General features: G+C 50.1%; 1 protein-coding gene across 1 annotated transcript; it reads left to right on the top strand.

Moving 5' to 3' along the window:
• The first annotated feature begins 4812 nt into the window (after positions 1–4812).
• On the top strand, positions 4813–17632 carry Hcn3 (hyperpolarization activated cyclic nucleotide gated potassium channel 3). Its single transcript, XM_090340801.1, has 8 exons — positions 4813–5093; positions 9487–9916; positions 10857–11018; positions 11384–11602; positions 11940–12086; positions 12542–12782; positions 14864–15028; positions 15433–17632. The coding sequence occupies exons 1-8, from the start codon at positions 4813–4815 to the stop codon at positions 16131–16133; spliced, it is 2346 nt and encodes a 781-aa protein (XP_090196927.1). The 3' UTR covers positions 16134–17632.
• The last annotated feature ends 28 nt before the right edge of the window (positions 17633–17660 follow it).

Below are 17660 nucleotides of genomic sequence, written 5' to 3'. Positions count from 1 at the left end.
TGAAGGAAAAAAAAAAAAAAAGGAAGAAATAAAGATTTTATCTCCTCATCCATTAACAATTTCCTAGATCATTTATTCAACAAACATTTATGGAGTGTCTCTTATATGTGCAGCATAGTGCCAGCTAGAAGATGCCTGCTCTTCAGAGCCTCAGTGGGATGGGTGAGGAGGCAGACTTGTAAACAAATTGTGGGAACCTTGTGACATGAGCTGTTATAAACAGTGGTGACTCTGCTGCTGTGAGAAAACTAGACTAAATTCTATGTAGAAAAGAGAACTAGAAATGTAATTAGATTTCCTAAAGAAGGTGGGATCTGAAACAGCTGTTAGAAAATGACTTGGAGGAAAATACCAATCAGAAAAAGTATTTGCAAAGGCCAAGAAACCAAGTAGAAAAAAGCATTTCAGCGTGTGGGAGGGGGGGAATGGGGGTGTGTGCCAGTTCTGGAGCTTGAACACAGAGCCTGGGGGCTGTCCTTGAGCTTCCTTTGCTCTAGGCTAGTGCTCTACCACTTGAGTCACAGCTCCACTTCTAGCTTTTTGTTTGTTTTTTTATTTTTTTTGAGTAGTTTATTGGATATAAAAGATCTCATGGACTGCTCCTGGCTAAGTCTGTGAGATTCTTATTTTCAATAAACTACCAAGAAAGCCAGAAGTAGAGCTGCTAGCCTTGAGCAAAAGAGCCCAAAGATAGTTCCCAGATTCTGGCACAGTGGCTCATGCCTGTAATCTTAGCTACTCAGGAGGCTGAGATCTGAGGATCACAGTTCAAAGCCAGCCTGGACAATAAAAACCAAGAGACTCATTCCAATTAACCAGTAGAGAACCGGAAGAGGCACTGGGGCTAAAGGGGTAGGGTGGTAGCCTTTAGCTGAAGAGCTCAGGGACAATGCCCAGGCCCAGAGTTCAAGCCCCATGACTGACTTTAAAAAAAAAAAAAAAAAAAAAAAAGGATAGTACTCAGGTCCTGAGTTCAAAAGTTCAATCTCTACAACCAACACCACCACTAACAACAAAAACTTGAGATTAGATATAATTCTAAATTAGGGAAGTTTGAAAGACTTTAAGCGAACGATATACTATGTTTAGTTTTTTTGTTTGTTTGTTTGTTTTTGCCAGTCTTGGGCTTGAGCTCAGGGCCTGAGCACTGTCCTTGGACTTTCTCAAGGTTAGAGCTCTACCACTTGAGCCTCAGCACCATTTGTTTTTTTTCTATGTATGTGGTACCGAGGAACCCGGGTCTTCGTGCATGCTAGGCAAGCACTCTACCACTAGGCCAAACTTCCAGCCCCACTATGTTTAGTTTTTTGTTTTGTTTTGGTTTGGTTTGGTTTTTTTTGCCAGTCCTGGGCTTGAGCTCAGGGCCTGAGCACTGTCCTTGGACTTTCTCAAGGCTAGAGCTCTACCACTTGAGCCTCAGCACCACTTCTGACTTTTTTTTTTCTATGTATGTAGTGCCAGGAATCGAACCCGGGTCTTCATGCATGCTAGGCAAGCACTTTAACCACTAGGCCAAACTCCCGGCCCCCAGTTTTTAAAAAAATTTTTTACAGTCAGTCCTGGGGTTTGAACTCAGGGCCTAGGCATGCCCCTAAGATTCTTTTGCTCAAACCTAGCACTCTACCACTTGAGCTACAATGCCACTTTCAGCTTTTTCTGTTAATGTGGGACTGAAGAATTGAACCCAGGACTTCATGCATGCTAGGTAAACACTCTACCACTAAGCCCCATTCTCAGGCCCATTCATTCATTCATTCATTCATTTAAAGTATTAGGGCTTGAACTCAGGACTTGGTTAGGGTCCCTAAGATTTTTGTGTTCGAGGCTAGCTCTCTACCACTTGAGCTTTTAGGTGGTTAATTGGAGATAAGAGCCTCACAGAATTTCCTGCTTGACCTGGTCTCAAACCAGTATCCTCAGATCTCAGCCTCCTCAGTAGCTAGGGATTACAGATGTGTGCCCCAGGCAACAGGCTTACATTTAGGCTTTATAAAAGTAACTGGTAGCCAGGTGCCAGTGGATCATGCCTAATGGTGATGGTGTAGGCCCAGGGGCCTCCTCTCCCATAGTTTGGTGTGCTCCCTGCACAAGTAACACTAGGCCCTTTCATTAGGGCAGTAAGTAGCTAGCTTTCATCCCTTTACCTTGAGATGGCCCTTCTCTGGGGCAGCTAACCTTCAGGCCTGGGCAACGGCAGGCACCCCTTATCGGCCTTTGGACAGTATCCATAACTCCTAGTCCAGTATGATGAAGCCCGGTCCTCACATCCACCACAGAGTCTCCCCTCCTCTCTGCCCCCTAAACCCCACAGGTTATGTAGGTCACACCAGATAATAGCCTGCACTACTTCTCACCTGTGCATATATGAGAAAGGGTCTGCCAGTCCCTTTCCTCCCAGCATTATACTTCTTCCTTTGTTCCCTGTACCTGGACGTAGGCATAGCTCTTTGCAAAGTCTGCATATTATCCAACAACACCTGAAATTCTAGTTACTCAAGAGGCTGAAGCATCTCAATTCAAAGCCAGCCTGGGTAGGAAAGTCCCAGAGTTCAAGCCCCAGTACGCCAAAAAAGGAAAAGAAAGAAGGAGGAACCAAAAGGTAACTAGTAAAGTATGAAAAAAGAATGGGGTGAGGGGAGTTTGGCCTAGTGGTAGAGTGCTTGCCTAGCATGCCCAAGGACCCGGTTCGATTTCTCAGAACAACATATGTAGAAAAAACAGAAGTGGGGCCAGGAGTTTGGCCTAGTGGTTAAAGTGCTTGCCTAGCATGCATGATGACCCGGGTTCGATTCCTCGGTACCACATACATAGAAAAAAGCCGGAAGTGGTGCTGAGGTTCAAGTGGTAGAGCTCTAGCCTTGAGAAAGTCCAAGGACAGTGCTCAGGCCCTGAGCTGAAGCCCAGGACTGGCAAAAAAAAAAAAAAAAAAAGAAAAAGCAGAAGTGGTGCTGTGGCTCAAGTGATGGAGCATTAGCCTTGAGGAAAGCTCAAAGACAAAGTTCAGGCCCCAAGACTGAGTTCAAACTTCAAGACTGGCAAAGAAAAAAAAAAAAAAAGAATTAGGCTGGGAAAGACGGAAAAATTTTTTGTTGTTATTGTTGCTGTTATTGGTTGTATGGATTCAATTTAGGGCCTGGGAGCTGTCCCTGAGCTCTTCCACTTGAGCTACAGCGCCACTTCTGTTTTTTTGTTTTTGAGTATTGATTGGAGATCAGTAGGTCTTTGGGACTTTTCTGCCCAGGCTAGATTAAAACTGCCATCCTCAGATAGCCTCCTGAGTAGTTAGGATTAGAGGCAGGAACCATTGGTGCCCCACTAAGACTGAAAACTCTTTTTTTTTTTTTTTTTTTTGGCCAGTCCTGGGCTTCTGCTCAGGGCCTGAGCACTGTCCTTGGACTTTCTCAAGGCTAGTGCTCTACCACTTGAACCTCAGCACCACTTCTGGCTTGTTTGTATGTATGTGGTACCAAGGAATCGAACCCGGGTCTTCATGCATGCTAGGCAAGCACTTTAACCACTAGGCCAAACTCCCGGCCCCAGACTGAAAACTCTTACAAAGACTTCTAAAAATAATTTAGGTGGATGAAAGACTCAGTAAGGACTTGAAATAAGGCTGTACCAATAAAAGGATCTGAAGGGAAGAAGATACTTAGTGTTGGCTGTGATGTAGTCATACTGTGGTATCGCTGGCATTGCGGCTGCTCAGGTTCTGCCTGGCTGCCTGTCGCCCTGACCTGGCCTGACCACTAAGGTCAACCGCCTCATAATCAACTTCCCGTTCAGTCCCCCTTACCATCAATTTCCCATACACAGCCCAGATTCCCACTTCCCCATTCCTATACATTTACTCCCTACCTCATTCTTACAGGTCCACTCACCTATAATTACCCCCTTAGCTTAATCGTGTTCTCCATCCAGGTGGAAGCCGCCTGTCCGTTTCTCTGACATTAAATCTTTCTTTTCCTGGATGTGTGTGGTGAGCTTTATTCGGTAGGGACTTCTAACACTTAGGAATGTACAACACTTAATAACAGTGTAATTTCTTGGTTATTCTGAGCAGTTGGTTTAATACCTACAACGTTTGTTCTCATGTTTATATCCTTTGTAACCACTCAGTGAAGAACAGTTTGCCTTTGGGGAAAGTTGGTTGGAACTTTGAGGAAATATGCTAGGGGGTAGCAGCTTGGAGGAGCTCAGAAAAAGGAGGCAAAGACTTAACAGGGTACAGAATGGGGACTTCAGACCCTGGGTAAGGACAGGGAAGAAGACTCTCAAGAGCAAAGGTCAGCCTCGGATACTCGGTGAAACTCCGTTTCAAAATGCAAATAAAGGGACATAAAACAGAATCTCCGATCTCTCCCTGGCCTTCCTCTGCACAAGCTGTTTCCCGCCACTGGCAGGCGGCCCCACCCTCTCTGGCTCTCCCAGGGTAAAAGCCCAGCAGCGCTCGGCCCCGCCCCGCCGTCTCCTGGTCTGCGGCTGCGCCTCCCCCACGCGGACCGGGCGAGGCCACGCCCGCCGCGGAGTCCCCTCGGCCCGGGCTCTCTCGGCCCGCCCCCGCCGCCCCGCCCCGGCGTTCCCGCGGCCCGCGCCAGAGGGCGCAGCGCGTCCCGCCGCCGGCCGCCCGCCCGCCCGCGGGTCCCGCACACGCCCCCTCCGCTGCGCGCGCTGGCGGTTCGGAGCCGACGACGCCTCCGCTCCCAGCCTGCGGGGCTGCGCCGGCTCCTACTGCTTGAGGGTCGCGGACCACCCCCCCCCCCCGGATGGCTGCGGAGGGGTCCGAGAGGCCAAGCGCGTGAGCTGGCGGTCGTCATGGAGGCGGAGCAGCGGCCGGCGGCCGGGGCCAGCGAAAGGACGACCCCTGGGCTGGAAGCGGCGCCTCCCGCTGCTCCGGCTCCGGCGAACGCGGCGGCCTCGGGTCGGAACCCAGCGCCCGCGCCGGAGCCTAAGAGGAGGCAGCTCGGGACGTTGTTGCAGCCCACGGTCAACAAGTTCTCTCTCCGGGTGTTCGGCAGCCACAAGGCGGTGGAAATCGAGCAGGAGCGGGTGAAGTCAGCGGGGGCCTGGATCATCCACCCCTACAGCGACTTCCGGTATTGGGGGCCCGGCCAGGAGGGCGGAGGACTCTGATCCCACCCCCGTGGGCAGCGACGCGGATGCCAGGTCCGCCCTACCCTCCACAGACGCCCCGGGGCCCCCGGGTGCAGAGGAGACTCGCCTCCCCCTACCCAACCTAGGGATTTCTGGGCAGGGTGTCCTCGGCGGTGGTGCTCCGTGCCTCATCTGGCTGAGACTCCGGAAAGGGCAAGCAAGCGTCGAGACATCTCCAGACATCTTGTTTTCCCTTTTCAGGAGCCCCGTAGCCCATCTGGACCGCCAGGGACTACCCTAGTGTGGAACCTCTCTTGCCATCTCCAGTTTTGTGTGTTGGGGAATCTGGAAATTTATGTCATGTCCCGAGGCTCGGGGTCAGCCTGAGCAGTAGAACCCGGCTGTGTCCCACCCTCTACCCCGCCCCCAGCATCTGCCTGTCTCAGCAGGTTGGGCTACCTAGAAAGATAGGGAGCCTGGAAGGAGCAGGGGGTCCAGACCACCGCACTGGTTGCTGTCCCTGGTGCTGAAGGCGGGTGCGGAGGGGGGGCGGGGCCAAAAGTCAAAGCAGTTAAGGCTGCAAAGGAGGACCACCGCCCAGGTGATTCCTCCGGGAGGAGGGACGGAACGTGGGGGTGGGGCCATTTTACAGTCCTCATCAAGCTGTACCTCTACATCAAGGTCGCTAGGGGAGGAGAGCAGCTCTGTCCTTGGGGGAAATGAAGGACAGTTTTTGGTTGAGGTGGAGATGTGTGTGGAGCTGGGAAAAGACTAGGTGTGAAGGGAAACACTATTAGACATTACTGTGCATTCACATTAATTGTTCCCTTTGCTCCCCATTGTTCCTCCCAGTTCTTTTTTTATGCCTGACTCTCATCCTGCCAGTGCACCTTTTCAAGTCTCCTATAGATTGAACTCTTCTCCCCCAGTTCACCCTTAGGTTTGTCCCCAGAAGCCATATTCCCCTTACGATTGTGCCTTTTCTCCATCTTCTACTTGCATCACCCGCTGGGCTTGTGACTGCCTGTGAGTCAGGCTGTGAAGATGCACTGATGGCTTAAGCAAACCTTTTCTTCTCCTCTCCCAGTATCTCCCAGGGCAGGATCTCTCTTCAGCAGCCCAAGAGAGGTGTGGGGGAAGTGGGGCAGGGGGGAGAGACTAAAGGGTTTAGGCTTTTCGTTGTTGTTGTTGCTTTCATGAAAACACACCGTTTGAGGGGCTTTCTGGAGACCTGGATTTGAGAATCACTTAGTTCCCTCTTAGTGACTGAAGGATTGATTTTGGAATCACAGTCAGACTGGGCTGTGCTTTGGCTTTCTGCTAGGATTAGATGTGTCCTAAAATTAAACCGCTGTAGGCATTTGAATCTCTCAGATTATCCACTAATTTTTCTCTGAATGAAGGCTTCACCCTACTCCCTACTGACCTGCTTTTTCCACAGCTTCTGCTACAGCAGTCTAGCTTTCCTTTGCCTGGGCTCAACCAGAGTCCCAGTGGGCACAGCCGCAGGTGCAGGGAGGTTAGAAAAGAAAAGGAATGTAGAGCTCAAACCTCACTGCCTTGGGATCTCCTTAGGAGTTCTTCTATGTGCAGCCATCAAAGGCGTGTGTAGGAGGGGGAATCCCTAGAAAGCTCAGTTCAGACAGAAGGCAGGATATTAGACCATCTCACAGAGAAATTGATTTCATGTGTCCAGTGATGCTGTGGAGGGGAAAGGGGTAAGAGAGACTGAGAAGGACATCAGGTCCTAGACTAGGAATGATCAGAGAGCTGGGAGAACAGCAACCTTTTCAGAAATCGGGCACTAAACGGTGGGTGAGTCATAGCACCAACTACTATTTGTACAGCACTGTCATATCCATTGTCTCAATGGAAAAACATTTTTTTTTGTGGGTCATGGGGCTTGAACTTGGCCTCGGCGCTGTCTCTGAGCTCTTCAGCTCAAGGCTACCGCCTTACCCCTGAGCCTGGGCAATGGAAAATTTTTTTAACAACCCTGTAAAGTAAACAGAGAATACTGTATCTGCTTTTACAACTTTAAAATATTTAATAATGTTTAATAATGATGGCACCAATTTCACATAACAGGGATGAATATATACATACATGTATGTATAGCATAAATATATATCTGTAATTACAAAGCAAGTTTTCACGTAACAACATCTATGTTAAGAGGTATACATTGTTGGGCGCCGGTGGTTCATGCCTCTAATCTATTTGCTCAAGAGGCCATCTGAGGACATAATTCAGAGCCAGCCCAGGCAGGAAAGTACCTGAGATTCCTGAGACTCTTATCTCCAGTTAATTCCCCCACCCCCACCCCCCACCCCTGTGAGTGAGGCAGTAGCTCCCTTCAGCAGACAGCTCAGGGACAGTGTTCGCATTCCTCTCTCAAATCTTTTTTTTTTTTCTTCTTTTTGCAGTACTGGAACTTGAGCTCCAGTCCTCACACTCTTTCTTTCTTTCTTTCTTTTTTATTTATTTATTTATTTATTTATTTATTTATTTATTTATTTATATTTTTGTCAGTCATGGAGCTTGAGCTCAGGCCAATATGATGTATCTGAGCTTCCCACCTCCCCCAATCCTGGGGCTTGAACTCAGGGCCTGAGCACTGTCGTTGGGCTTTCCTCAAGGCCAGCACTCTACCACTTGAGCCACAGCACCAGAGCACCACAGCACCACTTCAGCTTTTTTATGTATTGAAACCGAGGAATCGAACCTAGGTCTTGTGCATGCTAGGCAAGCACTCTACCACTAGGCCAAACTCCCGGCCCTGTCCCTGAGCTTTTTTGCTCAAGGCTAGTAGTGCTCCACCACTTTGATCCACAGCATCACTACAGGTTTTTTATCGGTTGAGATAAGACTTTTCTGCCCAGGCGAGCTTTGAACTGCCATCCTCAGATCTCAGCCTCCTGTGTAGGATTGGGGTGGGGGAGGGTTGTGTTGAAAATTGAACTTGTGGGCTGGGCATGTGGCTTAGTGTTAGAGTGCTTGCCTACCATGCATGAAGCCCTGGGTTTGACTCCTCAGAAAAATCCAAAAATGGCACTGTGGCTCAAACAGTAAAGTGCTAGCCTTGAGCAAAAGAAGCTTAGGTACAGTGACCAGACCCTGAGTTCAAGCCCCAGGACTGGCAAAAGAAAACAAAATTGAACTTGTGCCCAGTGCTGGTGGCTCATGCCTGTAACCCTAGCTACTCAGGAGGCTGAGATCGGAAGATTGCTGTACAAAGCCACCTTGGACTGGAAAGTTCATGAGACTCTTATCCCCAATTAGCCACCAGAAAACCAGCAGTGGAACTGTGGCACAAAGTGATAGAATGCTAGCCTTGAGCAAAAAGAACTCAGGAGTAGCACCCAGGTCCTGAGTTCAAACCCCATGACCAACAAAAAAAAAAAAAAGAAAGAAAGAAAAAGAGGGCCGGGACTTTGGCCTAGAGTGGTAGAGTACTTACCTAGCATGCACAAAGACCCGGGGTTCAATTCCTCGGTACCACATACACAGAAAAAAAAAAAAAAGCCGGAAGTGGTGCTGTGGCTCAAGTGGTAGAGCGATAGCCTTGAGGAAAGCCCAAGAACGGTTCTCAGGCCCTGAGTTCAAGTGCCGGGACTAGTAAAAAAGAAAAAGAGCTTGTGACCTGACCACTGAACTGAATGAACCTTGATATTTTAACATTCTGGACTCTTCAATTTTGTTACTTTTCTATGAACTCTGAAACAATGCATATAGATTAGTTTTGCCTGGTTTTGGAACTTAGTGTCAGTGGAATCATTTGAGTTTGTATCATGTTTCTTTGTATCTGGATATGTATCATTATGACATTATGATTCTTTGTTTCTTCTTCATCTCTACTATTCTTCCTCTTATTATTTTTTGCTACTCCTGGAGCTTAAACTCAAGGCTTGGGCACTGTCCTTGGGCTTTCATTGGGTGGTTTTCTAGCTATAGAGTGAATATGTTGCAGTATATTTAATTGGGATTTCCCCCCCTCCCTGCTTTAGTAAGGCTCAAACTCATGCCATTTTGCATGCTTAGCATATTGTCAGCCCCTTGCTTGTCTTCCTTACAATTTCTACAGCTGGTCATTTGAATTGCACCAAATTTAATCCTGTTATAAGGATTCCTATCGATATGTCATGGAGCTTATTCTCTAAATGTGCACATGTACCCACGGACAGAGGACAGAACTGTTGAGCTGCAAGGAATGCAAACATTTAACTTAACTAAATGATGTGGAACTGTTTTTCCCAAATGGTGGTCCCAGTGTTCCCTCCTAGTGACCATTAATCTCTGTTCTGCTCACTCTTTCTTGACAATGTCAGGCTTCTGTCCATGCTGTACTGGTGAAATGTCCCCCGGGCCTCACTCTGTGTTCCAATCCTGCCTTAGGTTTTACTGGGATCTGATCATGCTGCTGCTGATGGTGGGGAACCTCATTGTGCTGCCAGTGGGAATCACCTTCTTCAAGGAGGAGAACTCCCCACCCTGGATCGTCTTCAATGTCCTCTCTGACACATTCTTCTTGCTGGATCTGGTGCTCAACTTCCGGACGGGCATTGTAGTGGAGGAAGGCGCTGAGATCCTGCTGGCACCACGTGCCATCCGCACTCGCTATCTACGTACCTGGTTCCTGGTTGACCTCATCTCCTCTATCCCAGTGGATTACATTTTCCTGGTGGTGGAGTTAGAGCCACGGCTGGATGCCGAGGTCTACAAAACAGCAAGAGCCTTGCGCATCGTTCGCTTTACCAAGATCCTCAGCCTGCTGCGACTGCTCCGCCTCTCCCGCCTCATCCGCTACATACACCAGTGGGAGGAGGTGGGGTGGGGAGGTGGGCAGGGGGGCTTGCAGATTCCTCAGTGGGAAGCTGCTGTGGTGGGGATCCTGGTGACTTTATGGGATGGGGCAGGTAGATGAGGCTTCCATGGATGGATTGTTTGCAGTCATTGGGAGGAAATAGGAACAGAATAAGTGTTCAAGGAATGAGACATGAGGCGGGGCTGATGGTGCCAGAGGGTAATGCACAGCAGCTGGACAAACACTTTAGGGTTAGTTGATGGCTGGCTGGGTAGAAGAGGGACGTGAAGAGGAAGCTGCTCCTTCAGGGCAGCAGCGTTCAGTGGTTGAGAGTACAGGTTCTAAAATATCTTTTCCTGGGAGTTAAGAGTCTAATTTCTTAAATCTAGAATATATACAAGACTGATTTTTATTCCCTAAGATGGTGACTCTATAGTTCATTATGATTTGGTTGAAGGATTAAAGGATTTAATTTGTATGGAGCACTTAAGGCATCAGGAACCTAGCAAGTTCTCAGGAAATTCTTTGTAACAATTGGGTTTGTTAGAGAGGAAGAACTGTCCAATCTAATTCTTATACACTTGGCCTGGAGGCATTACGTGGAAAGCCCCCTTCTCCTCTTTTCCAGGCTGCATCTGTGCAACTCGTGCAGCAGAACTGTTTGAGTCTCTGCCATGGCACTTACTGTGTGATTCTGGCCACTTGATTGGCTTCAGTTTTATGAAAATAATAACACAACCTACTTTGTATTGGCTCTGTGTGTATGTGTGTGTGTGTGTGTGTGTGTGCATGCGTGCGTGTGCGCTATAAAACTCTATGAAAATAAATAATAGCCACATTTTTTTAATTCAGGGAAGCTGGGGCAAGGGAGAAGTTCAAAGACAATTTGCAAGGCTAGGACTGGAGGAGGACCAGCAGGGAGGGGTTCCTGTCCACAGCAGCCCTTCCTCGGACTCCTCAGATCTTTCACATGACCTATGACCTGGCCAGCGCTGTGGTTCGCATCTTCAACCTCATTGGGATGATGCTGCTGCTCTGTCACTGGGATGGCTGTCTGCAGTTCCTGGTCCCCATGCTGCAGGACTTCCCTCCCGACTGCTGGGTCTCCATGAACCGCATGGTGGTGAGACGCCCCCACAGCTCTGCTGCTTCTGGGCTTTCTAAAGGCTCTTGTGCCCAAGCAATAGGGATGGCCCTGGGAGCAGGAGGTCAGAGATGGCCAACAGAGAACATAGGAGGTAGGTGGGCAGAGGGAGGTGAAAGGAGAGAGTTCCAGATGGAGTCCTCGTGTGTTGAAGGAAGCCTAGGCAGAAACTGAGCTTCCCTCCAACTTGCAAAACAGGCCCCTTGTGCTTCAAGGGGCTCCAGAATCCAACAAGTGCCTCCTGAAGGGAGGTCTGAAGTAGGACTAAAAGAGAAGAAGGGGCGGTTGAAGAGTGAGGCTCTGAGGGACCCATGCCCAGATCTGCAATGTACTCTGCCCCCCAGAACCACTCGTGGGGCCGCCAGTATTCCCACGCCCTGTTCAAGGCCATGAGCCACATGCTGTGCATCGGCTACGGGCAGCAGGCGCCCCTGGGCATGCCTGACGTCTGGCTGACCATGCTCAGCATGATCGTGGGCGCCACCTGCTACGCCATGTTCATCGGCCATGCCACCGCACTCATCCAGTCCCTGGACTCTTCCCGGCGTCAGTATCAAGAGAAGGTCAGCAGGGACAGGAGAGGGCAGGGGTGGGCATGGAGGTGCTGGGAATTGGGCAGCTCAACTCAAGGCGCATTCTGATGAGCCTCTGTGTTCTTCCCTGCCCCGTGACCATTTGTCTCATCCCCCGTGTGAACTTTTTCTTTGTGTGGCTGAATTTGCTGTTATTGGCCCCTTCCTCTGCTCGTGTCTGGGTTTTTTGTGACTGCTGTGTGTCTTCCCTATATTTGCCCTGTGTGTCAAAGTTCTACCCCTCTTGGTCTGACCTGGGTCTATGACCTTTCACCTCCCCTTCCCTTGTCTGTGTCCTTTTCCTGCTGATGATGTGTTGGCCCTCCAGTACAAGCAGGTGGAGCAGTACATGTCCTTCCACAAGCTGCCAGCCGACACACGGCAGCGCATCCATGAGTACTACGAGCATCGCTACCAGGGCAAGATGTTTGATGAGGAGAGCATCCTGGGCGAGCTGAGCGAGCCGCTGCGGGAGGTGGGGCTGGGCTGAGCTGGGCTCTGGGTATGGGGCTTGTCCAGGATCATGGCTTCTAGGGTACTGTCTGGGAGCAGGAGGCATTGGTCTGCAGATGCCCCTGTAGGGAATGAGGCCTTCAGAGGCCCCTACAGAGGCCAGGTGTTAGGAAGGGATCCTTAGGTCTTTCTTGAAGGTCTCACGGGGGGGGGGGGGGTGAAGTATGTATGGGGGAGAGACTGTGGAGGTTTCTATTCGGGAGAAGTGGTTCCACGAAGACTCATGGGAGTGTTCTGAAGGCAGGAGCTTAGGGATGCTTCCAAGCCCCCTGCACCAATCCCAGCCTTTCTTTTCTTTATTTATTTTTTTCAGATTTTGATCTAGGGGTAGAACTTCTGAAGACAGAAGAGTTAGATGGGGACATCTTGGGATGGGAGGGTGGGCACAGCTGGCTAACAAGCCTCTCTTCTGCCCAGGAGATCATTAACTTCACCTGTCGGGGCCTAGTAGCTCACATGCCACTGTTTGCCCATGCGGATCCCAGCTTCGTCACTGCAGTGCTCACCAAGCTGCGCTTTGAGGTCTTCCAGCCAGGAGACCTCGTGGTGCGTGAGGGCTCCGTGGGCAGGAAGATGTACTTCATCCAGCATGGGCTGCTCAGCGTGCTGGCACGTGGTGCCCGGGACACCCGCCTCACTGACGGATCCTACTTTGGGGGTCAGCAAGTCTCAGGGAGGGGGTAGGGGTGGTGGCAAGCATTGGACAGATGGAAGCTACTCCCTGGAACATAGCCCCTAACTAGCTATGCGAGGGAATCCCAGAGTTCCAGGCCCTCACCAGGCCTAAGCAGTAAGAATCTCTAGGCCTGGGGCATGGAGCTGTGTTTTTAAAAGCTTCTTTGGAGACCAGCTGTAGTGGCTCGTGTCTGGAAGAGGAGATCCAGGGGATTGTAGTTGGAGGTCAGCCTGTGCAAAAAATTGATGAGACCCTATCTTAGCCAATAAAAAAAAAAAGTAGTGTAGTGATACACACCTGTCATCCCAGACAGAATAAATAGGATTGCAGTCTAGAACAGATCTCTAAATGAGACTGTTTATGAAAGATTAAAAATAAATTAGATGCCAGGAAAGCACATTTGTAATTCTAGTTACTTGGGACATTCAAAACCAGCCCAGCAGGAAAGTCTGAGAGACTATCTTCAATTAATCTGAGGAAAAAATAGATAAATTGAGCCAAGTGCTCATGGCCCTTGCATGTAATCCTAGCTACTCAAAAGGTTGAGATCTGAGGATCATGGTATGAAGCCAGCCCAAGCAGAAAATTTCTGAGACTCTTATCTCCAACAAAGGCAGAAGTGGCACTGTGGCTAGAGTGCTAGAGTACTAGCCTTAAGCAAAATATTCAGAGATAGCACCCAGGCCCTGAATTCAAGCCCCAGAACCAGCACACACAAAAAAAGTTGTACTGAAGGGTGCGGTTCAAATGATATAGTGATATGGCACCAACTATGAAGGGAAAAAAACAGCCAAGAAGCCCTAAGTTTTAACTCTTGCTGGGTGCTGGTAGCTCGTACCTGGAAATTGAAGATTGAGGTTTGAAACCAACCAAGGCAGGGAGGGATACCTGGGAGACTCATCTCCAATTAGCCATGAAAAAAAGCCAGAGGTAGAGCTGTGGCTCAAGTGGTAGAGTGCTATCCTTGAGCATAGAAGCTCAGGGACAATGCCCATACCTTGAGTTCAAGCCGCAGGATGAACACAAACACAAAAAGTCCTAGTCCTAGTACAAAAATAAGGTGAGGTTGGGGGCATGGCACATGTGTGACAGTGTCCTTCCTAGAAAGCAAAAGCCCTGAGTTGAAAACTTAATACCACCAAAAAACAAAATCCAGCCCTCAGGAGATTCCAATGTGTAGCTCCAACTTAGAGGCCTTTTTTTTGGATTCAAGCAGTGAAATTTAGGGGTCCTATAGGTTAAGAAAAAGAGAGGAGAGGAATGAAGCCCACTATCACAGGACTGAAGTCTGACCTGGCGGAATGATCCAGGGACCCAGCCTGTGGCAGTGGGGGCAGTTCTGCCAGCTGTTGCCCAAAATGAGGCTCATAAAACCTCAGTCCCCAAGCCATCAATCCCAACATTTTGTTCTTGGCCTCCTTTTAGCTCTGCTTTTCTCTATGAAGCTCCTTGGTGGTCATTCAAAGGGGTAGCAGGGGAAGATACACAGAGTTACCCCAAGTCTATGCCTGGATACAGAGCAATTGGGCTGAGGATTAAAGTAGAGTGGAAGCCGGGCTTGGTGACTCACGCCTGTAATCCTAGCTACTTAGGAGGCTGAAATCTGAGGATCAAGGTTCAAAGCCAGTGCGGGTACTAAAGACCATGAGACTCTTATCTCCAATTAATTACTAGAAAATGAGAAGTGGGGCTGTGGCTTAGGGGTAGGGTGGTAGCCATGAGCTGAAGAGCTCAGGGACAATGCCTAGGTCTAGAGTTCAAGCCCTATGACCACCACCCCCCAAAAAAAATTGGAGTGGCGTAGTTAGGAGTCTGAGAGCCAGCAAAGCTTGCCTGTGTGTCACCTGCAACTTGGAGCATGTGAGAAGAACAGAGAGCTGTATTCAAACACTGGGAAGGTCAGTGCTTGGGGCATTCGGGCTCCTGGCAAAGGAGTCATCATTATTTTCTCCCAAGTCTGACAAGGAGTCAGGATTCTGGGTTAGAATCTGCGGGGCCTGTAGAGGGAGCTCATGGAGAAAGGGAGGTCTGGGGAAGGGGTCCTAAGCCTTCTAATTTTGCAGAGATCTGCCTGCTGACTCGGGGCCGGCGCACAGCCAGTGTGAGGGCTGACACCTACTGCCGCCTCTACTCACTCAGCGTGGACCACTTCAATGCTGTGCTGGAGGAGTTCCCCATGATGCGTCGGGCCTTTGAGACTGTGGCCATGGATCGGCTGCGCCGCATCGGTGAGGCCTGTCTACCCCATCTGCTCAGGGTCCCCACTGCACCTTCTCAACCTCATGGCAAAGTCTAGGCTCTCCTGCTTTGGTGCCACATGCCAACCCACCCAGTCCCAGGAAATGCGGCAGCAGACATTATAGGACCGAGGCACCTTGTCCTTAGTTCTTACTTCTCAGCAGGTGATATCATCCATATTCCTCATGCCTTTCGTCCTCCTGAGTATCAGCCTCTGAACCTGCCTAGCTCTAATTCATATTCTTTTCCTTCCGCCCTATCTTCCAAGATCTACCCCACCCCAGAGCCATCACCATATTCCACTCCATCCTGTTACCCTCAAATGCTTTGAAATCCAGCTTCCATCCTGGACTGCTTCCCTATTCTAACTCTTCTCTGCTGGGACACCTTCTAGGCAAGAAGAATTCCATCCTGCAGAGGAAGCGCTCTGAGCCAAGTCCCAGCAGCAGCGGTGGCATCATGGAGCAGCATTTGGTGCAACACGACAGGGACATGGCTCGGGGTGTTCGAGGCTTGGCCCCAGGCACAGGAGCCCGGCTAAGTGGAAAGCCAGTCCTGTGGGAGCCACTGGTGCACGCACCCCTTCAAGCAGCTGCCATGACATCCAGTGTGGCCATCGCCCTGACTCATCAGCGGGGTTCTCTGCCCCTATCCCCTGACTCTCCAGCCACCCTTCTTGCGCGCTCTGCTCGCCGCTCAGCAGGATCCCCAGCCTCCCCACTGGTGCCTGTCCGAGCTGGTCCTCTGCTGGCCAGGGGGCCTTGGGCATCCACCTCCCGTCTGCCTGCCCCACCTGCCCGAACACTCCATGCCAGCCTATCCCGGGCTGGGCGCTCCCAGGTGTCTCTGCTGGGCCCACCCCCAGGAGGAGGTGGAAAGCGGCTAGGACCCCGGGGACGCCCTCTCTCCGCCTCCCAACCTTCTCTGCCTCAGAGGGCAACAGGTGATGGTTCTCCTGGGCGAAAGGCTTCTGGAAGTGAGCGCTTGCCCCCCTCAGGGCTCCTGGCCAAGCCTCCAGGGACAGCACAATCACCCAGGCCATCGGCACCAGAACCAGTCCCCCCCCGGGGCCCCCAGCTCTCTGCCAACATGTGAAATCCTTGGTTATACTGGCCTTAGCTCTTAGGGTGCAATAGTGTATATGTCCAAGGGCAGATGCCCCATGGGCAACACCAAGGGGTCCCACAACACTGCCCTGTGGGAATGTCTCCCCTTACCACCATGAAAATGTTCTATGTTCTCAACCCAAGCAGCCACAGCCTGTGTGACCTCCCAATCCATTCGCTCATTTGCCATATGTATCTCAGTGCCTACCATGTTCAAGGCACTATGTCAGGCGCTGTATGTCTCCACTGCCAAGTAGAAGTGACTCAGAGCCCTGTGACAAGGGTATCCCTCCTGGCCATGGTCCTGCCAGGTGCAGGTCCCAGCCCCTGACCCTGCCTTTAACTAAGCACAAGTACTTGCCACCGCCATCACTGCCAAGTAACGAGATGTCTCTTTCCTTGCCTGTCATACTTCAGGCTCTGGCTGGCTTGTTTATCTTCCTGTCCCCTGACTGGCGTCTTTATCTTAGCATAGCTGTCAATTTACCTGTGCCCCCATTACTGCCAACAAATGTCTTGCGTCCTGAGTGTGGGCATCTCTTTTGCCCTCTTACTGCCACCTCTAGATCCTCCTGTCTATACCCTAAGTGGGAACATGCATCTCCCTCCAAGTTCCCAGCAGTCTCTGTGTGGTAGAACCATCTGTAAAGCTGGAGCTGCCTCTTGCCCCGTGGTGTCCCCCACTTAAAGCTAAGGGAAACTCAATACCTTACTAGTGTGCCAGCTTAGATCCTCCCCAGGTCGGGGGCAAGTGGCTAAATTCTTACATGGCTTTTATTTTTGTCCTTTATTTATGTGTCTTATTTATTGTCATTTGTTAAGTTTATTCAGTTACTAATTTAACTTATTATCAATTCATTTTGTCCTCATTCTTTTGTTGTCTGTCCTTACACACACACACACACACACACACACACACACACACACACACACACACTTTTCCAAGTAGGGAGATGGAAGCAGCAGAAGACAGGGCCCCACCATGCTAGCTGTATGATCATTAAATGCCATCAGCAGCAATACTTAAACCTCCCTATCCAGATAGTAGCGCTAGGGGCCACCCAAGATGGGGAAGTTGATGTGCCTACCTTTGGGTTTGCTGGTGGTGCAGGAATAAGGGGAAGCACTGAGGTATCTATGCCTGGGGAAGGGCAGACCATCCAGCTACTCTGCCTCCTCAGTGACCGGAGTAATTCCTTATCCACGTACACTGTCCCCTCTACTCTGCAGCATAGGAGAACGTGGGGCCAGGAGCCTAGATATCTTTCTCTCCTGGGTGGAGAGTTCTGGGGTTCTGGCATGTGGGAGAAGTTTTTATAATTGCTCCAAAACAGTTGGGTTTAAAAAGAAAATCGACACTCATTTTGGCTTCTGGTCTGTGTGTGGGTGTGCAGGAATTTCTGGGTGCATCAAGGGTATGTGACTCATCACAGCAAGCGGTGAGCACCAGAGTGCCAGAATAGTCTCTTGGTCTAGCACAGAGCTTGTGAAGTCAGTAACAAGAGCAGCCCACCTG

This window comes from Megascapheus bottae, chromosome 10, assembly GCF_031878675.1.
Source record: "Megascapheus bottae isolate mThoBot1 chromosome 10, mThoBot2.hap1, whole genome shotgun sequence".
In the NCBI taxonomy this organism is placed as follows: Eukaryota; Metazoa; Chordata; class Mammalia; order Rodentia; family Geomyidae; genus Megascapheus; species Megascapheus bottae.
Note: the sequence above shows the minus strand (reverse complement) of the source record. Positions and strands in the feature narration are given on the sequence as shown.